Source organism: Pimephales promelas, chromosome 23 (genome assembly GCF_988280905.1).
Source record: "Pimephales promelas chromosome 23, fPimPro1.hap1.1, whole genome shotgun sequence".
NCBI lineage: Eukaryota > Metazoa > Chordata > Actinopteri > Cypriniformes > Leuciscidae > Pimephales > Pimephales promelas.
The window spans coordinates 25,730,816-25,757,500 of NC_142791.1; the positions used below are offsets into that span (position 1 = coordinate 25,730,816).

The 26,685-nt window shown below is 36.2% G+C and overlaps 3 protein-coding genes and 1 long non-coding RNA gene across 6 annotated transcripts in view; 3 read left to right on the forward strand and 1 right to left on the reverse strand.

Annotated features, from left to right (window-relative positions):
• The first annotated feature begins 3,265 nt into the window (after positions 1-3,265).
• Positions 3,266-4,531, forward strand: pnx (posterior neuron-specific homeobox). Its single transcript, XM_039677683.2, has 2 exons — positions 3,266-3,395; positions 3,889-4,531. The coding sequence occupies exons 1-2, from the start codon at positions 3,266-3,268 to the stop codon at positions 4,290-4,292; spliced, it is 534 nt and encodes a 177-aa protein (XP_039533617.1). The 3' UTR covers positions 4,293-4,531.
• Positions 3,931-17,123, reverse strand: LOC120482930 (uncharacterized). The gene is made up of 5 exons (XR_016149434.1): positions 17,047-17,123; positions 12,623-13,659; positions 12,436-12,532; positions 6,821-7,405; positions 3,931-4,068 (listed from the first exon to the last, which is right to left on the reverse strand). It is a non-coding gene; the product is annotated as an uncharacterized LOC120482930 (long non-coding RNA).
• Positions 7,180-24,101, forward strand: aebp1a (AE binding protein 1a). 2 transcript variants are annotated; one of them, XM_039677681.2, is made up of 20 exons: positions 7,180-7,456; positions 9,317-9,574; positions 9,656-9,715; positions 10,556-10,630; positions 10,707-10,790; positions 11,808-11,870; positions 11,972-12,031; positions 12,445-12,522; positions 12,879-12,988; positions 14,755-14,894; positions 14,981-15,065; positions 16,882-17,026; positions 18,108-18,187; positions 18,343-18,466; positions 19,164-19,360; positions 19,451-19,624; positions 20,869-21,253; positions 22,142-22,281; positions 22,381-22,480; positions 23,251-24,101. In XM_039677681.2, the coding sequence occupies exons 1-20, from the start codon at positions 7,180-7,182 to the stop codon at positions 23,748-23,750; spliced, it is 3,135 nt and encodes a 1,044-aa protein (XP_039533615.2). In that variant the 3' UTR covers positions 23,751-24,101. The 2 variants fall into 2 exon arrangements, with proteins under 2 accessions (XP_039533615.2, XP_039533616.2); XM_039677682.2 differs by having other exon boundaries at positions 10,559-10,630.
• A 1,234-nt stretch (positions 24,102-25,335) lies between these two features.
• ykt6 (YKT6 v-SNARE homolog (S. cerevisiae)) overlaps positions 25,336-26,685 on the forward strand; it is a 4,493-nt gene continuing 3,143 nt past the window's right edge. The window contains exons 1-3 of one of the 2 annotated variants that reach the window (XM_039678192.2): positions 25,336-25,544; positions 26,185-26,306; positions 26,417-26,499. In XM_039678192.2, the coding sequence (XP_039534126.2) occupies positions 26,203-26,306; positions 26,417-26,499 (187 nt within the window). In that variant the 5' untranslated portion in view covers positions 25,336-25,544; positions 26,185-26,202. The remainder of the gene's footprint in view (positions 25,545-26,184; positions 26,307-26,416; positions 26,500-26,685) is intronic. The other variant, XM_039678193.2, reaches the window with a different exon arrangement.

The window sequence follows — 26,685 nt, forward strand, 5'->3', positions numbered from 1 at the left end:
CAATCATATCGCATGCTATCATTGACAAAATGATAAATAAATAAAAATAGATTAGCACATTTTTTAGATGGAATGAATAATTCCTAACATACACATGACATTGTTTATTTTTACACACAACCATTTCTAGGGTTTACAAAGAATGGCGTGAGAAAGGAAAAACATCCCGTATGCGGCAGTCCTGTGGGCGAAAATGCCTTGTTGATGCGAGAGGTCAGAGGAGAATGGGCCGACCGATTCAAGCTGATAGAAGAGCAACTTTGACTGAAATAACCACTCGTTACAACCGAGGTATGCAGCAAAGCATTTGTGAAGAAGACACAACACACACAACCTTGAGGCGGATGGGCTACAACAGCAGAAGACCCCACCGGGTACCACTCATCTCCACTACAAATAGGAAAAAGAGGCGACAATTTGCAAGAGCTCACCAAAATTGGACAGTTGAAGACTGGAAAAATGTTGCCTGATCTGATGAGTCTCGATTTCTGTTGAACATTCAGATGGTAGAGTCAGAATTTGGCGTAAACAGAATGAGAACATGGATCCATCATGCCTTGTTACCACTGTGCAGCTGGTGGTGGTGGTGTAATGGTGTGGAGATGTTTTCTTGACACACTTTAGGCCGCTTAGTGCCAATTGGGCATCGTTTAAATGCCACGTCCTACCTGAGCATTGTTTCTGACCATGTCCATCCCTTTATGGCCACCATGTGCCCATCCTCTGATGGCTACTTCCAGCAGGATAATGCACCATGTCACAAAGCTCCAATCATTTCAAATTGGTTTCTTGATCATGACAATGAGTTGCCTGTAGTAAAATGGCCGCCACAGTCACCAGCTCTCAACCCAATAGAGCATCTTTGGGATGTGGTGGAACGGGAGCTTCGTGCCCTGGATGTGCATCCCACAAATCTCCATCAACTGGAAGATGCTATCCTATCAATATGGGCCAACATTTCTAAAGAATGCTTTCAGCACCTTGTTGAATCAATGCCACGTAGATTTAAGGCAGTTCTGAAGGAGAAAGGAGGTCAAACACAGTATTAGTATGGTGTTCCCAATAATCCTTTAGGTGAGTGTATATATGTGTGTGTATATTATACAAACACAATCTTTTGTAAAATGTGATTAATCGATTTGTAAATATGAACAAAATATCAGAAATGTTTCTTGAGCAGCAAATCTTATTAGAGTGATTTCTGAAGGATCATGTGACACTGAACACTGGAGTAATGATGCTGAAAATATAGATTTGATCACAGGAATAAATTACATTTTACAATATATTCACACAGAAAACTGTTATTCTAAACTGTAATAATATTCCATAATATTTCTCTTGTACTTTAAATATTTAGTTTAATTCTAAATTCAATAATAATAATTACTTTTTTATATTAATTTATTTAAATATTTTAGTTGAATTTAAACATGCTATTCCAGAGACCTCAGAACTTTTATTGTGGAAGACGTTAGTTGATTTAATTAGTATCACAACAGTCATTTACACGCTCGACCACCGTAAAATCACACAATTGCAAATATATGGTATCATGCACAAAATTATTTTAAAAAAATGTTTAAATGTTCAAGTTTATTTTTAGATGTAATTATTTTCATGTATCCAATGAAACAAAATCTTATGTGACTTAAAAACCCTAAAATTCTAGATTTTGTGGTTTTAGTGGTGACGGTCAATAATTTATACGTGTTTAACTTCAAAAGACTCTCCGAAAGAAGTGTAGGTTAATAAGGTTAATCTGTTTTCAACAGCACCACTAGAGAACTTCTCGTGTGTAATTGAGCTGTAAGCAGGAAAGCTCCAGGCACACTCCTTCAGCAGGACCCTTGCTGGTGCACCTCCTCATCCTCAGCGGCCCGGACAAAGACACAGGTCAGGCAGGGTCAGAGACACTGGTGACATCTGCTAATTGTCCTGGTGGGCCGGCTAAGCCTCGCTCAATGAATACCAGAAGCATAGTTGGCGTTGGCGCCTGGCAGCTGCCGTGGAGGGCCACCTCTGGAGGCTTTGGGGATTATTTACAACATCATAAAGCCTTTGTCTAAATGCTCCCACTGTGCACACAACTCACCAAGGTGGAGAGGAGCACACTTTAGATGTTGCAACATAAAACTGCTTCTGCAACCTTTGTTACCTGCATGCAGACAAGCTTTTTAGAAATTAATATGCCAATTAAAGGGATAGTTCACTTTGAAATTAATTAATTGAAGTTATTTTTTGCTATGTTACCTTTTACAAGAGGTAAAAGCGATATAAATACTGTTTGTTTTCTCACACAAACCGATCGTTTCGTGTCTTAGGCCATTTACGAGTCATTAGATCATGTTTAATTTGGACTTCTCTGTGCATGCTCTTTGAGGTGGTGACCATAGACCTGCATTATATGACTGACAAGAATGGTTTGACCTAAAAATATCAAAATTGAAAATACTGCGGAAACAAAGACACCTACATCATGGATGCCCTTGAGGTAAGCTAAAACATACCAAAAATTAATTTCAAAGTGAACCATCTCTTTAAAACAATTAACTTTCCCAGGTACAAAGTGTAAAGCATTTCGAAATGTTTTTTTTTTTTTTAGTGAGGAAGGAAGTACCTTCAATTAAATGATGCAAATTGTTGTTTTTCTGTAGAAAATATCAAAATTACTTCTTTTTATTCGAGAAACATATTTATAAGTGCTGTCAAATCGATGAATCGCCATTAATCACATATAACATACAGGTTTGTATGTGTACACACACACATTCATATACTTTTATATAACCGATTCGACGGCACTAATATAATTTGACCTTTTTTCCTATCTAATCTATTCTCATTTTCTTATTTTAATTTAACTTAAACATGTTCACCTCAGAACTTTCCTGCTTTAGTCGATTAATTAGCATAACAACAGCTTCTCACGCGCTCGACCACCGTAAAAATCACACAATTGCAAATAACGACAAGCACTGATACAAAAAACTACACGGCTCTTCAGAAAAGGGCACATTTTAACCAGATGCAGGGCAATAAATTGCAAAGGAAACGTGTCACCCACTGAGACACATTCAAATGTTAAAGTGTGTAAAGGAGGAGTTTAAAGGTTTGGTTTAAACACACTGAGGTCCTTTAACATGTTAATTTTACACGTGTCTGTTTGAGTTGTATATAAGCGGAGAGATAGTCAGATATCACAGTCGTACTGAAGAAGTTATACGGACACATTTACTTGCTGCTCTTGGAACTGACTGTCAGGATGCGTGAAGGAACCAGTTCCGCACTGCAGGGAAAAACCTCCTTTTCCATCGCAGACATTCTGGATTCCTCCAAATTCAACGGGAAGCATCAGGACGCGCGGAGAGACGTCAGGACGCAGGAGAGCTCAAGTAAGTTTCAGCCCTTCATATGAGTAAATACGTTTTTAAAAGTATGTTTAAAAATGTATTACATTCATTTTTATGTAGCTAGATTATACGTAACGCCCAATTTCAACACAAAAAAACAAAGCGAGAAAAAAATCTTTCAAATGAAAAATCCTTCAGGTGATTAGTGATTTTCCAGGAGAGGGCAGAGTGTGGTGTTTTTTTATATATTAAAAATATTAAAAATATTTATATATTAAAATATTTATATTTTAAATATTTAAAAGTAACATTCCCGTAATGTTTGCAAAATGACAGAATGGAATTTTCCATTAACATTCGAATTCGAATAGTCAAAAATGTTTTTAAAACGTTTAAAACAACTGGACGTGTTGAACGATTTCATTACTAGCAAAAAGTTAATAAAGCATATTTGTTAGCTGGGGTGCCACAATACACTTTAAATGAAATAATTCACTGATTATAATGTTGTAATTGGAAACTTCTCACATTTCAGTAAATAAAGACACTGTCAAGGCAGCTTCATCTCAGGACATCCCCGGCACAAAGGGAAAGTCAAAGCGGATCCGCACCGCGTTCACACTGGATCAGCTGCGCATCCTGGAGCGAAGCTTCCAGAACAGCCACTATCTGTCCGTGTTTGAGCGCCACTGCATCGCCACAGCCCTCCGTCTGTCTGAAACACAGGTCAAGATCTGGTTTCAGAACCGGCGCACCAAATGGAAGAAGGAACAAGAAGGCCAAGAAGGAGAGGAGCAGAACCATTGTGCACCTCCTGCCTTTGCGCAGAACACTTTTCTGTACGCAGGACATCATGCAAATCCTGTGCATTATTACCCAGCACCACAAACACCTTACCTGAACCCATCTTACCATCACCAGACCCTCATGATGTTCTGATCTATGCCATCAGAGAACATTTTTAGCGTGTTGTACAGAAACCAGTATGCTGATCTAAAGAACCAGTAACTTTTTTTTTTAATCTGTAATTTTTTGTTCAAATGTGCTCAACACTGAAGAAAGTGTTTTTAAAAGTGAATGAATGACAGCTATATATTTAATGTGATATTTTATATTATATTTTTTAACTCCTTGTCATAATATTTATAATGCCTTTGACAATTATATTTATACCTCATTTTAAATGCAAGTAATTGAAATATTACAATAAAGTTTATATTTTTGCACTTTCGACTGTCTTGTTTTGCCGTTTCACAAAGTTATATGTAAGGTCAGTGGAAACACAATATAATTAGTTTCAAATTAAAATGCTTATGAAACATGGTTGCCTGGTCTGACGAGTCTGGATTTCTGTTGAGACATTCAGATGGTAGAGTCAGAATTTGGCTTAAACAGAATGAGAACATGGATCCATCATGCCTTGTTACCACTGTGCAGACTGGTGGTGGTGGTGTAATGGTGTGGGGATGTTTTCTTGGCACACTTTAGGCCCCTAAGTGCAATTGGGCATTAAATTGTCATTTCCACTAAGCAGCTAGTCAATGAAATCTGCTGAATTCCACTGTACCACTCATATTTCCCAAAATATGATGCTGATTTAGACTTGATGAAATAAGTTAATATATAAGTGTTATGGAAACTGAAAGTAACAAACGAGTGAATTAAAACCAACAGCAGATTAATTCACAGATGGAGGGCAGAAAGACAGGAAATCAGATGATAAGAGCAGAACTGAGTCACGACTACAGTCTCCTGGCTCATGATGGAAGAAGATGATGAATATGAGCAAACGTTTTAAAAGACTCCAGCAGAAACACATCTGTCTGTAATTCAGCACATGGACCTGATTAACGTCAGATGTCCGTTGGCACCATCAATAAATAGTTGCTTTTTCATGGTTGCAAGAGAACCGTATAGAAGATTCTTTAATTTCCCACATTCTGAATTTGTTCATGCAAGTCTAACCAGGAATGGAGTCATAAATGTGTTGGTTTCAATAAAATATATATTAGCTCTACAAGGAAAAGTTGAGGAGCGAACATGTTTGACAACCATTGAAGGTTAAGAGACGAAATATTAAGAAACGACCACTGACTGAGTGTGTTTTTCCAAAATCATGAAGGCAGATCTGTGCCATTTCTGCAAAGGAGACTCTCTTCAAAGACTTTTAGACCTTATTTGGTACTTATTTTGGTTTCATCTCATTTGCTCAAAAATGAAAGTTTGTAATGAAAGCAAAAAAAAAACTACAAAAAAAGATTAGATCAGCATTTGTACCTTCTGCTGAATCTAACCAGTGTATTAAAGTATGAACTCAATTAAATTCCAGAAGTCTCTTCTGCTCACCAAGGCAGGATTTATTTAATAAAAAATACAGTAAAAACAGTAATGTGAGATATTATTACAGTTTAAAAGAACTGTTTTCTATTTGAACATATTTGAAAATATAATTCATGTGATCAGAGCTAAATTTTCAGCATCATTACTTACATGATCACTCTAATATGATTATTTGCTTCCTAATTTTTGATTAGTTATCATGGTGTTCATTAATACTGCTTTTTTCACTCAAAAACTGAGGTGCATCAGCTCAGATCAAACTATCTCTCAGTTTCAAAAATAAACACAAAAACTGAAAGAAAACAAGTTGAGGAAAAAGATTGAATCCAATATTTGCTGATAATATTATAACAAGAAATGTATTCGCAATTTTTTGTAGACAGGTTATTTTTGACCGGGAACTCGGTCAAAGTGTAACATGAAGTTAAAATCCCCCAAAATTACAAAAATGACCCAAACTGTAAAAAAAAAAAATCTTTTCATGATTAGTAATCACAACATTTTTTCTTTTGTCAAATCAACTTTTTTTAGTTCAGATAATTTTTAGTTCAAATAATTTATTTAGTTCAGATAACATATAATTTTGAGTTTCTGATGATTAAATCATTCTCCTTCATATTAACTCACTTTTTCCATTTCAATGAACTTAAAATTTTAAGGCAGCATGCAGGTTACTTACTTTAAGTTGAACCAACAATATTTTTTTTTTACTAAACTTACTGATTTCTCTTACACAGGGTTTAACTAATTAGTTAAACCCTGTGTAAGAGAAATCAGTGTAAAATATTGTTGGTTTAACTTAAAAAATGAAGTAACCTGTCTGCCTTAAAATTTTAGGTTCATTGAAATGGGAAAAAATGAGTTAATACAATGAAGGAGAGTGATTTAATCATCAGAAACTCAAAATATTATGTTATCTGAACTACATAAATAATTTAAGTTGATTTGACAAAAGATAAAATGTTGTGATTACAAATCATGAACATATTATTTTACAGTATATACCGGGTTAAAATGACCCAAAAACACAATATAAGTGTTAAATCTTACTTCGCCTCAAACTTTTGAATGTATAAAGGTTTCCACAAAATATTAAGCAGCAAAGACTGTCTTACTTTTTTACAAACCTTTGAACACAAGTGTACACTCTCTCTCTCTCTCTCTTTCTCTCTCTCTCTGTCTCCTCCTCCTTTTCTCTGTGGGTTTGTCCTGCTCCTCACTCACTCAGAGGGGGATGTCAGAGGAATTCCTTTCCACTGAAAGAAGGAAAAACAGCCACAATTCCCTTACATCTGACTTCCACAGCAGCTTCATTGACACCATCTCCTGCAGATAATCCAAGAATATCCAAACATCTGGATGAACTACTTTTCATAAACAACCTGACGAGTCCAAGCCATCCAGTTTTTGCTTTTCCAACTGTTGCACACTTACCATTCAAAGAGAGACCATCTCTAAACTGTAGGATTGGAGTAGAAGGTCCCAGATGACCATGAAGGCACCAAGGGTTTCTCTGTATGCAACCTTATTTGCCCTGTGCTGGATTTTGACGTTTGTTATCAATGAAGAGTTGGTTAATGCTGCCAAGTCCAAACAGAGGACCAGAAGCGTCCAAATGAGGCAAAACAGCGGCGTTATTTCGAAAAGAGAAGATCTACACGATGGACTTTCAGAAGACACTCAGATGGACGAGCCTGGAGCAGAAGAAATGGCTGAAAAGGAAAAACCAAAGGGAAAGAAGACATCTGAAGAGTTATTAGCTGGTAAGTTGCTTGCTCAACTTTGAATACAACTTTAGACTTCATGATGTTTTTGGTGTTTGCAGCCCAGTTTCATGTAAGGCTGTGATTTGTCAAAATGACAGATATCTGGCTCAGACAAAAGCTTTACTGGCTCCTTTGAGGTTATGCAACATTTTTAGAGAAACCATGACTGGTCAGTCCACTGACACACTTTCTGCTGTCGTTTTTTCTTCCTTTTGTCTTTCATTTGGGAAAAAAAAAACATGAAGGAGGCATGTGGGAATGAAATTACAGTTGTGGGCTAGAAAAGGGTTGAATGAGAATCACAGATGGTTTCTGAAAACACTACAGGTTTTGAATAGGAAAACAAACATTCGGTGGGCTCCTCTCTCCTTCTGCGGTCCTGTGAGGTTTGGGAGACACAGACAGGAAGAGAGACAGAGCCGACATTTGGTTTGAATTGAAACACTTGTTTGAGACGGCTGTGTGTGTGTGTGCCAGCTTTCCTTCAATCGCCGCGGCCTGAAAACTATCAACAGGAGGAAGTTGCACATCATCCGCAAGGAAATTTTATCGGTCTTTTGTAGCGCGGAAGATCTCAATTATCTTGTAGGTTTAACTTTGTCTCGGATGTTTCTCCTAAAATTTCAAAAAACAGACCAAAATGAGTCAATATAGTTGTCATCCAGTAAGAGTAAAAAGCTGTCCATATTGAGATCTAAGTTCGAGACATTGTTAAGATCTCCTCCGAAACTCTAGAGGAGAAATCTGTAGAAACTGATTTTTTAGTTGTAAAAACAAAGATTATTATCAAAGAGTATGTTTTACACAAAAATACTAGACTTTCAACTTCAAAATGTACACTGTAAAAAATGAATACGTTTGATCTAATCAATAAAATTGGCAAGAGATTACAAGCAATATTATTAATTAAATTAAACAAATTAGAATTGAGTAATAATTAATCAAATTATTCTTTAAAAGTTAACCATTTAAAGTGAGTAAAGTTTAAAAAGGAGAAACCTAAAACAAACACCGATCACCATAATGGCGACTTAAATGTACGTTTTTTTTGGTACGTTTTACTCATTTTAAATGGTTTACTTTTAAGGAATTAATTTGAATAATTATTACTCAATTCTAATTTGTTAAATTGAATTAATAATATCGCTTATTTCGGCCCAATTTTTTTTTTTGATTAGATAAAGCGCATTCATTTTTACAATGTTTAATCAAATGTGTTACTTGTTGTTTCTTGTTAATTATTTGAGGAATTCACCAGCAATTTATATGCAGTTCTTTTCTAATGCAAAGTTTCCATTTCCACGGTTTATTTATATTTAATCTCATTGCTGTCAAGGAGAAACAGCAGATATTAAATAGACCTCTTTGGTAACTGTGCTGAAGTTAAATCTTTAAACATAAGCTAATAATTCATATATGAAAGGAGGGATGACTTCCAGTCCAAGCAGTGATTTATTTGTGTTTCCATGGTCTGGATTTAATCTGATAGTATTTCAAGTGTTGCTTCCACCATCAGAGTGGTTTCAGTAGTTTATGACAGCCGTAAAACTTTATAAAAGCTCCTCTTTGATTTGTTCAATTTGAGTTTGACTCAAAGCGGCCGTCTAAATAGGCAGCACGTCAGTGTGACATCTTTATGCGTGAATAAAACAGGAGCCTGTACAAAAGAAAAGCACAAAAGGGACCAATTGTATCGGAAGGAACTTTAGGACAAACATTTGAGCAACTTTTGCTCTGGGTTTATGGAAAAGCATCATATTTTTAACATAAATGCATCAAATTAGATTACATCATTACATCATTAGATTAATAGTGATGTCCTTACGTATTTATATCATTCTCTCATTTATTGTCTAGCCAAGGCAAAGAAGGCGGCTGAGAAGGAAGCCAAAGCCAAGAAACCGAAGCCCACCAAAAAACCCAAACCTCCAAAACCAACAAAGAAACCCAAACCCCCAAAGCCCACCAAGAAGCCAAAGCCTCCAAAACCCACTAAAAAGCCGAAAGCATTGAAGCCCACCACAACGCCAACAACCAAAGAAACTAAACCAACCAGAAAGTCAACCATGGAGGAAGAGGAGGAGAAACTGCTCTTGGAGCTGGGATGGGACACGTGTATGTTTATACAATCTTCTGGCACATTATTATTATAAAGTGACTCCTAATGTGGCCTTTAAATACAGTTTCTATGCTTAGTATTTCCAACAGAACCACCAAGGGAGACAGAGATGAAGAAACCCATTGGCCCAGATCATGGTATATACAACACAGAGAATTAGTCACATTGCAAAATATGTCAAAAGTGAAGTGTGTCAGAACTTTATCCAATCCCAAGACTTTTGAGCTTGTTTCAGCCTTCAGATCTCAGTTTTGTGGAAGTCTTTAGAGCTTCCGAGTGGGCCTAATTATAAGTCTATGGTACATTGACTTCCCGAGGAGGTGTAAACAATGTGGTAAAAAAAAACTAAAATCCCACAGACTTATGTTGAAGAACAGATCTAAGACCATAGCATCAGAGACTTGGAGAAGAAACCACCTGGAAATCCTCAGCATCATGCTGGTGCCGAAATGACGCACTTCACCTTTCATTCCCTTTAATTCCATATTTATGGAAGCCCATTTCCACCACATACAAAAAAATCATGCTTTGGTAAATCATAAGTATGATATAAAAAGTCATGATACCAAGTACACTCTAAAAAATGCTGGGTTGTTTTAACCCAATTTTGGGTCAAATATGGACAAACCCGAAATGTTGGGTTAAAAATGTAATGTAAAAATTTAACCCAACGGCTGGGTTAGTCCATATTTGACCCAAAGTTGGGTTAAAACAACCCAGCATTTTTTAGAGTGTAATATTGATGAGATGAAATATGGACGTCAAGGAAAAATTCAGTTTTATCATTTTGCAAACATTTTGTGACACTATTTTAAATGTTTTTTGAACATTCTGAAACAATTTTGAATGAACATTCTATAACGTTACTGGAAGAATGTTTGTTTACAACACCAACGTTAGCCACAGTTCTGAGAACATTCCGTTAGCTGGGTAGTCACAATATTTCTCTTTGGTTATCTCTCGTTTTTTTCTTACAGTAGACGTAGACAGCAAGAAAGACACCCTGACACCCTCAATCAAAGAGCTAGACGCGGATTACTGGGACGCCCGACGTATGTTTGAAGCAATGTACATTAGCGTCAAATTCTCAAAATACTACTACTAATAAACCATTTTATCACTTGCTAGATGAAGTTCAAGAGCCCGACCTCATCCCTAAAGTCAAGGAGCCACCCAGGACTGATGACCCAAGTATATACTTACCAATCCCAGGTAACAACACTTGAAAAGTTGGTACTTGTAACACAAAAGAAACCATAGCAACATGATAGAAACCACTCAATAGCAACACCAGTATGGAAGCAAATTAGAGACATAATTATTTGAAATTTAACAGCCACTGAATACTTAGTTTTGAAATATTTTATTTTGAAAAACATTTATCTGAATTTATTTGCTCTCAATTTACCCCTTTGTAATTGTTTTACTCTGGAAACCATGCATCTGAATTTATTTATTTCGAATTTACTTTAAATTAAATTATTTTTTTTTATTTATTTATATGAAATTTAAACAGGTCTATGAAAATTCTTGATTTCCATTTTAATAACCTGAATTTCGATGAATTTTTTCAATGTTCACAAATTACAGATTACAGATTCTGTAAATTACACTTACAGAATTGCAGATTCAGGTTGATCAAATTTGACTGCTCAAATTCAGATAAAAAAAAATTCAAGTTACATATTCTTCCAACCCAGGATAGGTAAAACATGCTCATATTTTATCTGAAATTTTGTACATTGATTTTTTTTTTTATCTCAATTTGGAAGCATTGTAAAATATTAATCTAAATTCAGGTTTTGAAAATAAAAATCAACAATTTTCATAGGCCTGTTTAAATTTCAGAGGTAAATTCGAAACAAATAAATTCAGATGCATGGTTTCCAAAGTAAAATAATTTCAAAGTGGTAAATTCAGAGCAAATAAATTCAGATAAATGTTTTTCAAAATAAAATATTTCAAAACTAAGTATTCAGTGGCTGTTAAATTTCAAATAGTTATGTCTCTTATTTGCTTCCATAAATAGGATCTCTATAGGATCAGGTGCAAAATACAAGCAAATACCACACAATTTATGCAAACATCACACATGCAATTTCATTTATGCACCAATGTGAAAATGCAAACAGCATATGAGCAAGGAATGCAAAGCATGAATGATTGCAAATAAACACCATGTTATGTTCTCTATTACTCACATTTGTCAAATAAATATTTTTCATCTAGAGGAAACAACTACCACCCCTCGAACAATCGCCCCTTGGTACGAGGAATATGATTATTCTGACTGTACGTTTGCACCATTTCAATCTTTCTCAAAGATCTTGAATCTGTCATGTTTTAAATGCATAGACTATTTTTATACTTATTTGCTCTCTCTGAATAATCAGTGGCAGCAAAGAAGCTGGAAGAAGAGCTAGAAAGAGCCAGAAAGGCCAAAGAGGAGAAGGGTCTGTAAATCAGTTTAACGTTTGTTCAAATGGGCTTTGATTGCATGCATATGTTGACCAGCTGAGATGTAGTGAAAAATGCCATTGTTATTTATTCATTAGAAAGGATTTAGCTGTTCTGTTTGTATTTTTGTGAGTTTTACTGTGACAGAAAATAAATAAGTTCCGCAATGCATGAGCAATGCATGCTTAAGTATTTTTGAAAATAATGTAAAACTGGAAATAATGTTGCAATGCAAAACAGGCTGCAGTTTCTTTAAAAAAATGTGTTCGTGAGATTCATAAATAAACTTTGTGAGATTAGTTTTTAGCACATTTCTCTCTCTGAGTTGTGCTGGCATTTATTCAATAGGTAAAAACAACAAAGACGTACCAGTTTCAACCATTTTAAGTCTCTCAATTACCTTACACAGCGGAAAAACTACGGAAGATGTGGGAAGAGGAGGAGGAGGAGAAGAGAAAGCAGACGCCTCCTCATGCCGAGCCAAAGAGTGAGTATTTCTGGAAAACAGCCACAAATCACATTATAATCAGAGCAAAACACACAGTCTCGTATTGTAAATGCAGAAGTGGTTTTCTGTGAGTTCAGACTCTGAGCTGAAGGCGGTAAATGTCAGAGCCGACATGTTCTTCCCCCACAGTGACTTTGGTTTCCAGCTGGAGTTTCTGCCTTTCTGCTGTTGGCTCCAGCTTCAGCCTTTGTTCAGCACAAATGGTTTTCCTCTGTAAAAAATGAGAGATAGTCAGTGTCTGAAATATACATCTGCTCAGAGAAAGCTGTCAGTGCTCTTATCATAGGATTTAGGAGCCTTTCAGAAAGAATGAAACAGTGTTTCTCGTCCTCCAGAGTGTCCTCCTCTAGGCATGGAGTCCCATCGCGTGGAGGACGATCAGATACTGGCATCTTCTATGTCTCATCTTGGATTTTCAGCTCTGAGAGGACGGCTGAACATGCAGGTACATACACAGTCAAACCACATTACAGTTTCACAAGAATTCGAATATTGTTAGGAGGATAATAGCTGGATCTTTTATTTAAAGCTACACTGTGTAACTATTTTAGTTTATTCTTAGCTAAAAACACTTTGTTCTTTCAAAAATATATGTGCTCATTAATGTATATTTAGTTTGTTCAAGTAATAAAGTATTCTCGTGAGTGTATAATATGCCATTGAAAATACATACGGGTAAGTCGGTCGCCATGTTGCCCCTCCATCTTGAAAGTACATTAGCCAAAGAGGGACATACCCGTTAGTTGAAGCTTCGCCTTTCCCGTTTACGTTTGAGTTAACACTCATGGACGAGGTCGAACTGGAAGCCATGTTAATCTTGGACTACATTGGCCACCGTAGGGGTTAAAACGAAATCGGAATTGAGAAGAACAAAAACTAATATTTACTGGATGATCATATACCTTTTCATCGCTAGATGGGGATAAAAATCACACAGTGTAGCTTTAAGTGTGTAGGACTACAGATGGAAATTGTAATGTAATGTAATGCTAAACGTAACTGCACATTGTCCGGATATAAATAAATTAAACTAAACTCAAAACAAAATATACTTGAAAATATTCCAGTACTTACTACAAATACATACATTTGCTTGAGATGGAAAAGGCTTGTTTTCTGGAAGAAAAAATAAAAGTTAATAGTTTTTGCTTAAAACAAGAAAAAAATATCTGCCAAGGGGGTCAGAAAAATAATGTTAATTCAAATTCACTGGCAGATTTTTTATATATATATATATTTTCAGAAAACAAGACTTAATATCTCATGTAATATTTCCTCTCACGTAAATGTATCTTGAAGAAAGTTGAGATAAAAAAATATATATATTATTTTGCAATATTCAAAATCAAATTCATGCCAAAACTAGCCAATACTGTGCACAAATACCTAAGATGAGAGGATTAAATAGAAATTTAAGCTGTTTAATAAAAAATAAATTTAGTTAGTGTGTAATGTTGCTGTTTGAGCATAAACAACATCTGCAAAGTTACAACGCTCAAAGTTCAAAGCAAAGGGAGATATTTGCTTTTAAAGAAACCGTTTTTTTAAGGACTACAACAAATGACTGGAAGGGACTACATGACATTCCTCCCCGGGTTAGTGACGCCACAAACCCTAAAATTTACATAAACCCCGCCCCCTGGAACACGATTTAAAGATTATCAAGACAGAATATGCTAATAAATTACTAGAAGATAACTACTACTAATTACTAGAAATGTTGTCTACATGTTGTCCCTTCTTCTTGAGTCTCTCCATCTTTCTAACTCCGGTTTGAACATAAAAAGCTAAAAGTTTTTGAAAATTTCAGTCCATGTGATGTGTGTGAGGTAAAAGGACACGATCTGTTGAAGCTCCGCCCTCTGTGCCGGGAGCAGCAGCTCATTTGCATTTAAAGGGCCAGGCACAGGTGCGTTTTTGCTCACCCTCAAAAAGTGACAACTTGTTAACATGCTATTCAGAAATATATTTTGAGCTAAAACTTCACATACACACTCTGGGGACATCAGAGATTTATTTTACATCTTGTGAAGCATTATACCACCCTTTTAAAAGGACTTTGACTATAGTACTTTTGAGAGCATTTAAGACAGATGTAATGCATTGACACGTTTAGCTGTGGGGCTCATGTGAGTAATGCAAGTTCAGAGTCATGAGGAAATATTAATGCATAAGAAAACAGCGATTTTAAAGTGAGCATCTGTTTTGCAGAACTCAGCTGATGAGGAGGATGTTTACGGCGGAGCGTGGTGTGCTGATACGGAGGAGAAGGAGCACTGGTTTCAGGTGGACGCCCGTCGAGAGGTGGAGTTCACAGGGGTCATTACGCAGGGCAGGAACTCAGAGACACAGTAAGAGATACGGAGTCAAAACATTCAGACTTTTCTGATAACAAGTGTTGCAGAAAGACAAGGAGATGCTTCCTTCTCTCTTCCAGTAACGACTTTGTGTCATCGTATTTCGTGGCCTTCAGCAACGACAGCCGTGAATGGACGGTGCTCCATGATGGTTACGCCGAGTGGGTCAGTTCACATAGACTTTATGTTAAAACAGGCATTAAACTGTATTATAGTCAATAGGGGTGTAACGGTACACAAACATGACGGTTCGGTACTTGCCTCGGTATTGAAGTCACGGTTCACAACGGGTTCGCTATCAGGGGGAGAAAACTAAACACAAAATTGTTTCTTTTTTTAATTAAACGGATACTTCACCTCTTGAGAGATGAATGTGTATTTAAAATTGGTCATTATGTAGAAGAAATGTGAAATTATTTTTGAATTTGGAGCTTTCAAGACTGTGAAAAGCTGTGAGACGTACCGGTCTCGTATCTCTCACGGAGGAGCGGGAATTTTTTTTAGCAATGTTAAAACGCACATCAACCGATCACTTGTTTAAAGGGTTAGTTCACCCAAAAATGAAAATTCTGTCAGTTTTTACTCACCCTCATGTTGTTCCAACCCCGTAAGACCTTCGTTCATCTTCGGAACACAAATTAAGATATTTAAGATATTAAGATCGCTCCTGCATACAGTCCATAGGCTTCTTGAGGGAATGATTCTCGCTGGCCTCGAAAAGTCATTAAAGACATCGTTAAAATAGTCCAAGTGACTACAGGGGCTCAATCTTAAGTTTATCAAACGACGAGAACACTTTTTGTGCGCAAAAACAAACAAAAATAACGACTTTATTTCAACTATTCACTTCCTTCTCCATGAGCCTGTAGTCAGTTAACGTAGTGTGATTGCGTAGAGCTACGTCACACATAGGCTCACTATTGGCCGACGCTGATGCATGTGACGTACAATAACAGAAGCTTACGCTATTAAACTAGTAACCTGACTCGCGCAGAGGGAGAAATAAACGAATAGTTGAAATAAAGTCATTATTTTTTTGCGCACAAAAGTATTCTCGTCGTTTGATAAACTTAAGATTGAGCCACTGTAGTCACTTTTTTAACGACTATTTTAACGATGTCTTTAATGACTTTTCGAGGCCAGCAAGTCATTCCCTCAAGAAGCCTATGGACTAGTATGCAGGAGCGATCTTAACATCTTAAATATCTTAATTTGTGTTCCGAAGATGAACGAAGGTCTTACGGGGTTGGAACAACATGAGGGTGAGTAAATACTGACAGAATTTTCATTTTTGGGTGAACTAACCCTTTAAATGATAAATTAAGCTTCATGTAAAGTTCATGTAAACACTAGATTCACCAATCGGAATGAATTCAGTTAGATTGAAACAAAAGCTGTGCATGTAAACAATGAATGGCGACTGCAGAAAGCAAAAGCTGAATCCCGGACATCGACGGCCGGACATGTCCGGGAAAAAGAGGATGGTAACCCTGACTACTCAGCTTTCTCCACAGAACAAGAGTCTGCTAGCTTAGCTTCAAAAAAAAGATGTCCGACACTATGTGTTCATTCTGTGAGTGAGATCCCTGTGAAAAAAACATGCGAGATAAAACCTACTACTGACTGTAGTCTTTAGCCTCTGGACAAAAAATCCTCAGATGACGCAAAATGACAATTTTTACTTCATCGGAGGATTTTTTCCAGACAAAAAATACATAAATCTCTCTTCTCAGGGGGATCGAAAGCATGGTAATTCGAAAATACTAGAGGTTTTCTACTAATACAAAGCTTAATGCTAAATCCTGAAGTATCCCTTTAAACTGTTTTTCCTCAAACAAATGTGTATATGCTATAAATTCTATTATAATAATACATATCTTGAGAGTAAAAAAAACAAAAAAAACAATTGGGGACGAATACATGTACCGTTACACTCCTAATGTCAAGCATCTTGCAAGTTTCATTTTTCTTCATCCTACAGCTCTTTTATGGGAATGTGGATAAAGACACTCCAGTAATGACGGAGTTCTCGTATCCTGTGGTGGCGCGTTACATCCGTATTCTCCCGCAGAGCTGGAACGGCAGCCTGTGCATGAGGATAGAAGTGCTCGGATGCCCATTACCCAGTAAGCACTGCTGCTCTCACCTGAGCCTGCTCACTGAAGAGCCAAATGACATCCAGCTCTGTCCCTCTCAACGTCATGGTCCATCTCCACCTGTGTGGATCTAATGGGTGGAGGGAATAGTGTTATGGGTGGGGTAGGGTGTGGTTGGACATTCTAACTCCACTCATTACGCCCAAATTACATAGAGAGAGGGGATCTGGATTTCACGCTGCACCCATTTGTTTTAAAACTGCTCTGAAATACACTTTTATATGACATGGCCGTAACCAGTTTCCTTTACGGTCCTATTTCTTTATACTTTTTTAAAGACATGGTTATGAAATTGATACATGATATTAATCCAAAAAACCTCTTGGAACTCTAACTCTATTTTGACATTAATCTAAGTTTTTAGCACAACAAAGTCAAAATGAGCATGACAAAATAAAAAGTAAAAATTGTGACTTTGAAGACTAATTTTAACTTATGTCATTATTTAACAATTTGAATCTCAAAATTATTTAAATTATATAATTTTTACTTTTTATCTCATCATTGACTTATCATGCATTAATTTAGATTTTTTTAATCTCATAATTTTGACCCCCATTTGTATGACCTTATGTCTCTTATCTCATAATTATGACCTTTTATCTCCTTATGACTTAGTATGTTATAATTTAGACTATTTCATAATACTGACTTTTTAGCTCATGACTTAGTATGTCATAATTAGGACGTTTTTTCCTTATAATTTAATCTTTTTTTATTTCATAATCACAGCTTTTGCATCTCATAATTATGACTAACCAAAACATTTGTTTTTCTTATGTGGAAGAAATGGGCTTCCATATCTAAATCATATTTTTCTATTTAAGAAAATTTAAAATAAAAATCTTTTTCAATTTACAATATTTTTTATTATATTTTGTCATGGAAGTCTTAAAAAGTCTAAAATTATATATGACAGAAATTGGCTTTCATTTATAAACCATTACACATCTAAATGTGATTTTAAATTTTTTTCAAACAAAAAACTTTTTGTTTTTCATCATATTTTTGTCATGTATGTCTATAAGCTCAAATGAGTCTCTCTTACCAGCTAGCTATCCAACTGAGAACGACGTTCCACCGACGGATGATCTCGATTACAGGCATCACAACTACAAAGAGATGAGACAGGTGAGACGTTTACAGACACACAGGTATTCTCAAGGTCAAAGCTGAGGTTCAGATGCACGTCACAACACGTCCAGAGTGAAGTTTGGACTCTCTTTTGTAATCTTGTGGAAAAGCTGCTGTCCTGCAAGTGTTTTCATGTATGTGTGTATAAACAGATGATGAAGGTCATAAATGAAGAATGTCCCAACATCACCAGAATATACAACATCGGAAAAAGCTCTCAAGGCCTGAAGATGTACGCCATGGAGATCTCAGATAACCCTGGAGAACATGAGACAGGTAAGACAGGGGGGTTTCCTAAGAGGGTTTCCTTTTGTGATAGATCTGTGTCAACCTGGCCTGCAATTTTAAAGTCCCCCTGTGGTCAATAATTGACAAAATGACATATTTCAATGTTTTTTTCTTTTCAAAAAAATAAAAAATAAATAAAAATAGCTTGAATGTAACTCTACACCCTTGCCTCATTTAGTATATGAGGTTCCATGAATATGCAAATGAGCCCCGCCTCCACTCACTCACTCAGCTCAGAGATCCACTGGTTGACGATCACACATTGATCTGATTGGTTACAAGGTAGTTTGTGACATCAGAAACACCGGCGATTTCAAAGCGTGTTTTTGAGACTGTCTTTGGTTCACTGCGTTTTAAGGAGAAATACTAAGCATGCTGTCGACTTATGAATTTACACATGGTTTGACTTAAAGCATATTAAAAACACCACATAGACATATAAACAACATTAAAAACGTGATTTTCACCACTAATAGAAATTGTGCATCTGGTTATATTTCATAACTTCCTTTTTTTAAGTTCTAAAACTTGTTTAAATGGAAAAAAGTTCCCATATTTTCAATGTGGTCTCAAACTTTTGCACCTCGCCATGTATAAATAGACTACAGGGGTTGTATTGTTTAATGGCCAATTGATTGGTCAATCACTAATTTGCTCCCACCGCATCAAACCACGTTTTTCTAAGGTGAACCAGAATTCCGGTACACCGCAGGGCTTCATGGGAATGAAGTGCTGGGCAGGGAACTTGTGCTGCTCTTGATGCAGTTCCTATGTAAAGAATACAATGACGACAATCCGCGAGTGCGCCGCCTTGTGGAAGGAGTGCGCATCCATCTAGTGCCGTCCCTGAACCCTGACGCCTATGAGCTGGCCTTCGAGATGGTGAGACACACTTTAAACAAATAATCCCTGTTCTCAGCCCATGCCATCATGTGACTCATTGTTTTCTTGGGTGGATACTTGTTTGTCTAGGGCTCTGAAATGGGAAACTGGGCTTTGGGCCACTGGACAGAAGAGGGATACGATATTTTCCAAAATTTCCCAGACCTGAACAGTGTCCTGTGGGGTGCGGAGGACAGGGGATGGGTGCCACGGATCGTTCCCAATCACCATATTCCCATGCCTGAGAATTTTCTCAATGGCTCTGTGAGTGGAACCGAAGAAAGAGCCCTGTCTAGACACAAAGCTGCCTTCAAGTCAATTTAGATAGATCTTACTTAAGTTTGGAAATAATTTAATGATTTAAAAAATCTAAATCAATCAGTAAATAGTTGGGTAGATGGCTAAATTGATTGAGCAATCTATGGAAGCTTGTTTCTGCCACAGAATAAAACCTTTAAAAGATAATTATGACTTTTTATCATGCAATTCAGACTTTTTCTCAATTGCGAGTTTAAATCTTGCAATTGTGAGATAAAAAGTTGCAATTACTCTTTTTTAATTCAGTGGCAAAAACAATAGCAATCTTTTTCAATACTTTTTTTTTTCAAAATCCAGACAAATACAACAGTAAAAAAATATTTAAAAATTTAAATAATGCATGGTTATATTTACAAAAATGAGATAGGAGGGGAAATTAGATTTCAATGCTTTTGCAAACTTCACGTTTGTTCGTAAAGGGAAACTACTATACTGTATACTTCAGTGCTTTTTTGAGCGAACAAAGTTGATTGAGATAAGGCAATAGTTTTGCTACATTTTTGCAAGTGAATGGAAAAGCATGCATTGAAATATACTTTTTTTTACTTACATCTCTTTTTTTTTTAGGACTGTGTATAATTATTTTGTATATACTGTATATAAATACACACATATGCTTGTATATTTAAGAAAAAAATATTTTTTACATGTAAAATATTTATACTTATATATAATATAAATGATATATAAATCTAGATACAGTATATACATGGAAACATTTCTTAAATATATACAAGCATGTGTGTGTATTTATATAAAATAATCATACACAGTGCACCCACATATATTATGTAAACACAAACTTTTATTTTGAATGCGATTAATCGCGATTATTCGTTTGACAGCCCTAATTTTTTCTACTTTTATATTATTTATTTGAATTGATTACAAGAGTAGTTTCATGTCTGTCTATGTATTGTTCAACTGATACTTTTTAGAGAGAGAAATCTGATTACACTGTTGAAGATTAGTGGGTAGTAATTAATTATTTTAGAGTAACTTACCCAACACTGATTTTCTGCAACACATTTTTTTCTTGTCAAGTAGCCTGTCAAAAAACTGTTGCAAGGATGTTTCAGATATTTTTCACTGGAAAACAAAGCTAAAACTAATTTTGAAGGCAGACTAGTTCTGTCAGTAATTTATCTTCCAGAGTTTCATTTACAAAACAAATCAAACCTGCACTCTAGGTCGCAGTTGAAACAAAAGCAATCATCAGTTGGATGGAGAGGACACCGTTTGTTCTGGGCGCTAATTTCCAGGGCGGAGAGAAGATCGTCACGTACCCCTTCGACATGCAGCGTCCACCCCGGGCCACGGGCTCGGACAGCAGGGGGGGTCAGCCGGGGGTTGAGTACCACCACATGAACGAAGAAACATGGGCCAGGATTCAGCGACAGAACGAGGGCGCTCTTCGCGAGACGGCGGACGAAAACCTGTTTCGGTGGCTCGCCATGACGTACGCGCACAGTCACCTGACCTTGACGGAGAACCACCGCGGGTCCTGCCACACCGATGACATCACGGGCGGTCAGGGCATCATCAACCGGGCCAGCTGGAAGCCGGTTGTGGGCAGTATGTAACGATTTAAAAAAAGAAATTCTATGTTCTGTGTAAACATACGCCTAGTATTAAAGGGTCACCAAAAAAATGGAAATTCTGTCAGATCCTCACCCTCATATCGTTCCAAACATGCAATGTTTAGTTCATCAACAGAACACAAATGAAGTTGATGAGATTTCTAATTTTTGATGAGATTTCTGTTGCTCCATTGGCAGCAACGCCACTTTGACGCTTCAAAAAATTCGAATCAATATTAAGTTAATTCATCAACTCACACATCGGTGGTGAGAAACAGAAGCTCAAGCATGTTAGCTTGACGTGTGAGAACCAATGAGGTTCATTCATGTGTTACGCAGCACGTTTGAGCTTCAGCAAGAACCAATGAGGTTCATTCTTGTGTTACACAGCAGTTGAGGTTTTGCTCTCACATGTCAAGCAGGTTCAGTTAATCTTCTGTTTATGTTCGCTGATCAATGTTTAAATGTGAACAAAATCCTAAATTCAATCTGTTCATCATATAAAGTGATTGTTTCTCTCTAGAAAATTTTGACTAAACCGCTCAATTCATATGAATTAGTTTTACGATCCCTCTATGAACTTTTTGAAGCATCAAAGTGGTAGTTGTGTAGCTGTCAATGGAGGGACAGAAATCTCTTAGATCTCATTAAAAGATCTTCATTTGTGTTCCAAAGATGAACGAACTTCTTATTAGTTTGGAACGACATGAGGGAGAGGAATAAATGATAGGATTTCCAGTTTTAGGTGAACTATCCCTTTAATTTACACAGATAACAAAGAAGTTAAGTCAAGTTCCTGTTAAGTTATGTAAACTTACTCCCCTTTATTATCTGTAAAGGACAAAAACTCATCTTACAATTAAACTTTTCTGTGTTTCTTTAGGCATGAACGATTTCAGCTACCTGCACACCAACTGCTTTGAGATTTCCATCTTTCTTGGGTGTGATAAGTTTCCACATGAAAGCGAATTGGCGTCAGAGTGGGAAAACAACCGAGAGGCTCTGCTGGCTTTCATTGAACAGGTCACAAGACACATTCCATTCAGATCTCTGTGTGACATAGTGGCTGCACATTGTATAACAGCAAAGTTTTAAAAAACGTATAATGTATTTGACCCGCAGGTACATCGAGGCATTAAAGGGGTTGTGCGAGATGTCGGTGGGAATCTTCTAGCAAATGCAACAGTGTCAGTGGAGGGAATCAAACATGACGTCAAAACAGGTAACAGACATTCTGTCATTCTGTCCTTTTAGAGTAGATTACAAATCGAAATCATGACATAAAAAGTCATAATTGTGACATAAAAAGTTTAATTTATGACTTTCTATGTCATAACGGACTTTATGACAATTGTTTTTAGCATTTAATGTCATATTTAAATCTAAATTTCAAATTTTTGTCATTAATTTCTAAATTTTAATGTTATAATTCTTACTTTTTACCAACTTCATATGTCTTAATTTTGACTTTTTGGCCTGGTTTCACAGACAGGGCTTAGATTGAGCCAGGATTAAGCCTTAGTTAAATTAGGACATTCAAGCTTTTATAAACATGCCTTAAAAAGCATTACTGGTGTGAATTTTGAGACAAAAATGGCACTGACATATTTTAAGATATATCACTGCAAGTTGTTTTCAGTTAAAACAGCTCAAACATGCATTTAATCTCGGAGACTTGAGCCTTGTCTGTGAAACCGGGGGTAAATATAAGTATGGCTATAATTTTGACTTTTATGTCATAATTATGATTAGTAAAATCTTTTTTTTTTTTTTTTTTTTGTGTGGAAATGAGCTTCCATATATATACATACAGGTGACCATTCAACATCAGAGAATAAAGAATATGTTGTTCAGATTAAATAAATATTAATACAGAGTAAATATTTTAGGTCAAAGGGTTTTGGCTGGCAAAAAAGTTTGGGAATCCCTGCTTAGGACATATCTTTGTAGTATATTGTATGTTATATTAATCCAGACTTTTATTTCTCAAAGCTGCCACTGGCGATTACTGGCGTCTTCTCAACCCAGGCGAGTATCGTGTTACTGCAAGAGCGGATGGTTATTCTTCTCAGACTCGTCTTTGCATTGTGGGCTATGATGCCAACGCTACACCCTGCAGCTTCACTCTGACCAAATCCAACTGGGCTCGAATCCAACAAATCATGGCCCAGAGTGGGAAGAGGCCGAGACTGGTTACCAACACCCCCGGAAACACAAACAACCGCGTCAGCGTCGAGAGCACAGCAGGGGCCGCGGCGACCCCCCAGAACTACCGTCTGCGTCGCCTACGACTGATGCGCATGCGTAAGATGAGAATGGAGAGGATGAAAGACATCACGACTACCACAACACCAACCACAACGGCGACTACACCTCCACCCACCACAACAGCAATGTCAACAACAGATGCCTCTTGGCTTGACTTGTGGTTTGAACTGGACACTGCATCCACTCAAGACTATAACTTTGAGTATAGAATAGATGAAGATTAGAGAAGGATTGTGTGAAAGGAATATTGCCCTCTTTAAGCATTTAGGCTCATAAACTACAAATCACTCTCTCTGTGGAACAGAGTGTAAAAGACAGAAATATCATTATTATTTAATTCAAGGAGTCTTTTGTGAATAGTCAGAAGAACGAGGTATTATCAGTGTTGGGCAAAGTTACTTTTAAAAGTAATGCATTATAATATTGTGTTATTCCCTAAATAAGTGACTAATTGTGTTACTTTGTTACTTTTTACGGAAAGTAATGCGTTGTTTTTATTCACCTGGGCTGGCCTTGCTTGTTTGTTTAAAAAAAAAAAAACACTCTTCGGCAATAAAAATAATATAAAACACAAATTTGTTGTCATTTTTGCTTATTCATATGGTTGAATTGGATTATCTAAAGTCAGGAGCAAAGATATTGGTTAATAAAATGAGATTAAATACATAAAGTAGTATATTTGTGTTATTTAACATATTTAAATATAGCAGGTTTGGGTAATATTCTGAGTTTGCATTTCACTCTTTTATTTTCATTTTGAGGAATACTGAATCCATATTTGTGCAAGTGAGATGAGTAAATGTACACTTTTAAATTCAGATATTTTGTTGTAAATTTAAAAGTAATGTATTACTTTACTAGTTACTTGAAAAAAGTATTTGATTATGTAACTTGCGTTACTATAATGCATTACTCCCAACACTGGCTATTAAAAGAAGGCAAAAATTGCTATGTCTGAGCTGTTCTCAAATACTTGTGTACACGAATATTATAATGTTAATGTCCACATTTTTTTCTAATAAAATGTCTCAATATCATTTTGTTATGTTGTAGTTTTCATGTTATGTATAATGTAAGTCAAAATTCAATTGTATTTACGTAGCCTACATATAAGCTATAATGATGTACATTAAGTTATCTACAATAACTTAAGTAGTCTACATATAGTATCAAATTAACTATAACCATCATGAAAGTTGATTAGATCATTAACATTGAAGTTAATTCTGTACTTTTTAAATAATAAGTGCATTGTAAATCCTTCATGGTTAAATCATTTTTGAAATACAAAATTAGTAAATAGTATTATATAATGCTAAAAGGGTTAGGTTTGTAGACGACAGACTGATAAACAATGTAGAACATGCTAAGAGCAAATGATTATTTGTTATTTTAGCAGCAGTAGGCTTATAGAACATAAAAAAAAATTCTGCAGGGTTATTATGGTTTTAATTTGCCTATGGCAGCTCGCATGAGTGTAGATTATTGACATTTGTGGCACTATTTAACATATCTCTATGCTTTATGCCAGCTTTCAGTTTAACAAATAAACTCTTATTTTTTCTATTTCATGAAAGTGCACTTAAAGACTTTTGTTTTACGTACCTTTTTCATGGGTCATGGGTGTTTATGAGGGAGTTTTTGTGTCCGCTTTCATAAACGGGACTGTAAAAAAAGGTATGAAAATAAGACTTTTATTTTGTACACGTCAGTTTCTATGGGTGTATGTGTGACGGTCTTTTATTTTGAAATGCCGCTTTCTGCCAGCTAGCAAGTTTCTGTGGGAGAAAAAAATCCTCGGATAGTTGTGATCTGATTAAATGCCTTCTGTAAACCTGGACTATTCTGGATGCCAGTGATATTACAATTCATAATACAAACAGTAATTGTTTTAATTTACATAATAGCACGCCGTCGACACCGTTGTCAGTTTAGATAAATAAATAAAAGTTATTCTCATCTGTGTAGATTAGCTGTTAGCGGATTAGCTTCAGTCTTGGCTGTTTTATACAGAGCAGGTAAGAATGACAACAGTTTATGTATATTTATAATGTCACATCTCACATTATCGAAACGTTTTCAGAAAGACTCACATTAAGAAAGATTATTCTGGCGACTTTTAGAGCTAGCACGAATGCTAAACAGCTGGTAGTGTTAGTCATCAGCCTGTTGAACTGTATTGAAATATATGACACATCTGAATAGAGGCTCAAATATGCTCTTTATAAACCCTCTGATAATCTGATTTCATCTATTGGGATCCTCTAACGTTAGAGGCCGTGCATTCGTTGATATCTATATATGGGTGTGGTGGTGTAGTGGTTAAAGGTCTAGGTAGGCAACTAACTAAAATAAAAGGTTGTAGGTTCAAACCCTGAACCATTGTGCTCTTGGTCATAACCAGGGGAATCTAATGGTGTGATGTAAGCTAAGCGACTGCTATATTGTCCTGTGCTTACTGACTTTTGTATAATCAGTGTAAGTTGCTTGGGATAAAATCATGTGCTATATCTGAATAATACGGTTCTGAAGGAATCGACCTCAGTGTTAATTATGTATTTTATTATGTTTAATTAAATGTATAATTATAGGATTCAATAAAATTAAATAATTCAATAAAATCAAAATAAATCATTTTTTGTTGATGTGTTCTGGCAGGTCCTGTCCAGAAACACCATGAAAGTCTACAGTCTGAGCATCTTGTATAAAGGCTCGACGAAGTCCAACCTGTTGAAGGCGGCGTACGATCTGTCATCATTCAGTTTCTTCCAGAGATCCAGGTACAACATCTGGGATGTCTTGTACATATAGGACTGCATATTAAACCGTTTTAGGTGTTAACATTGCAACTGACTGCAAACTGCATCTATAATGTGTTTTTGTTTCCCAGTGTTCAGGAGTTTATGACGTTCACCAGCGCTCTGATTGTTGAGCGTTCACCATTAGGAAGTCGTGCGTCCGTCAAAGAGCAAGGTCAGAGATTACACCATCAAGATGAAGTCTGAAATGTTTTCTCCTGGCCTGATTGTAGATCAGGTCGAGTTTAATTGAAGCTTGTGCAGGACGGAGGACTAGTTATTAGGTCTACTGTGTTATTAAAGCACCAAACTGATCAGCTGAGCTCCTCAGATTCAGTTTAATAGAGTTATACAGAATGCA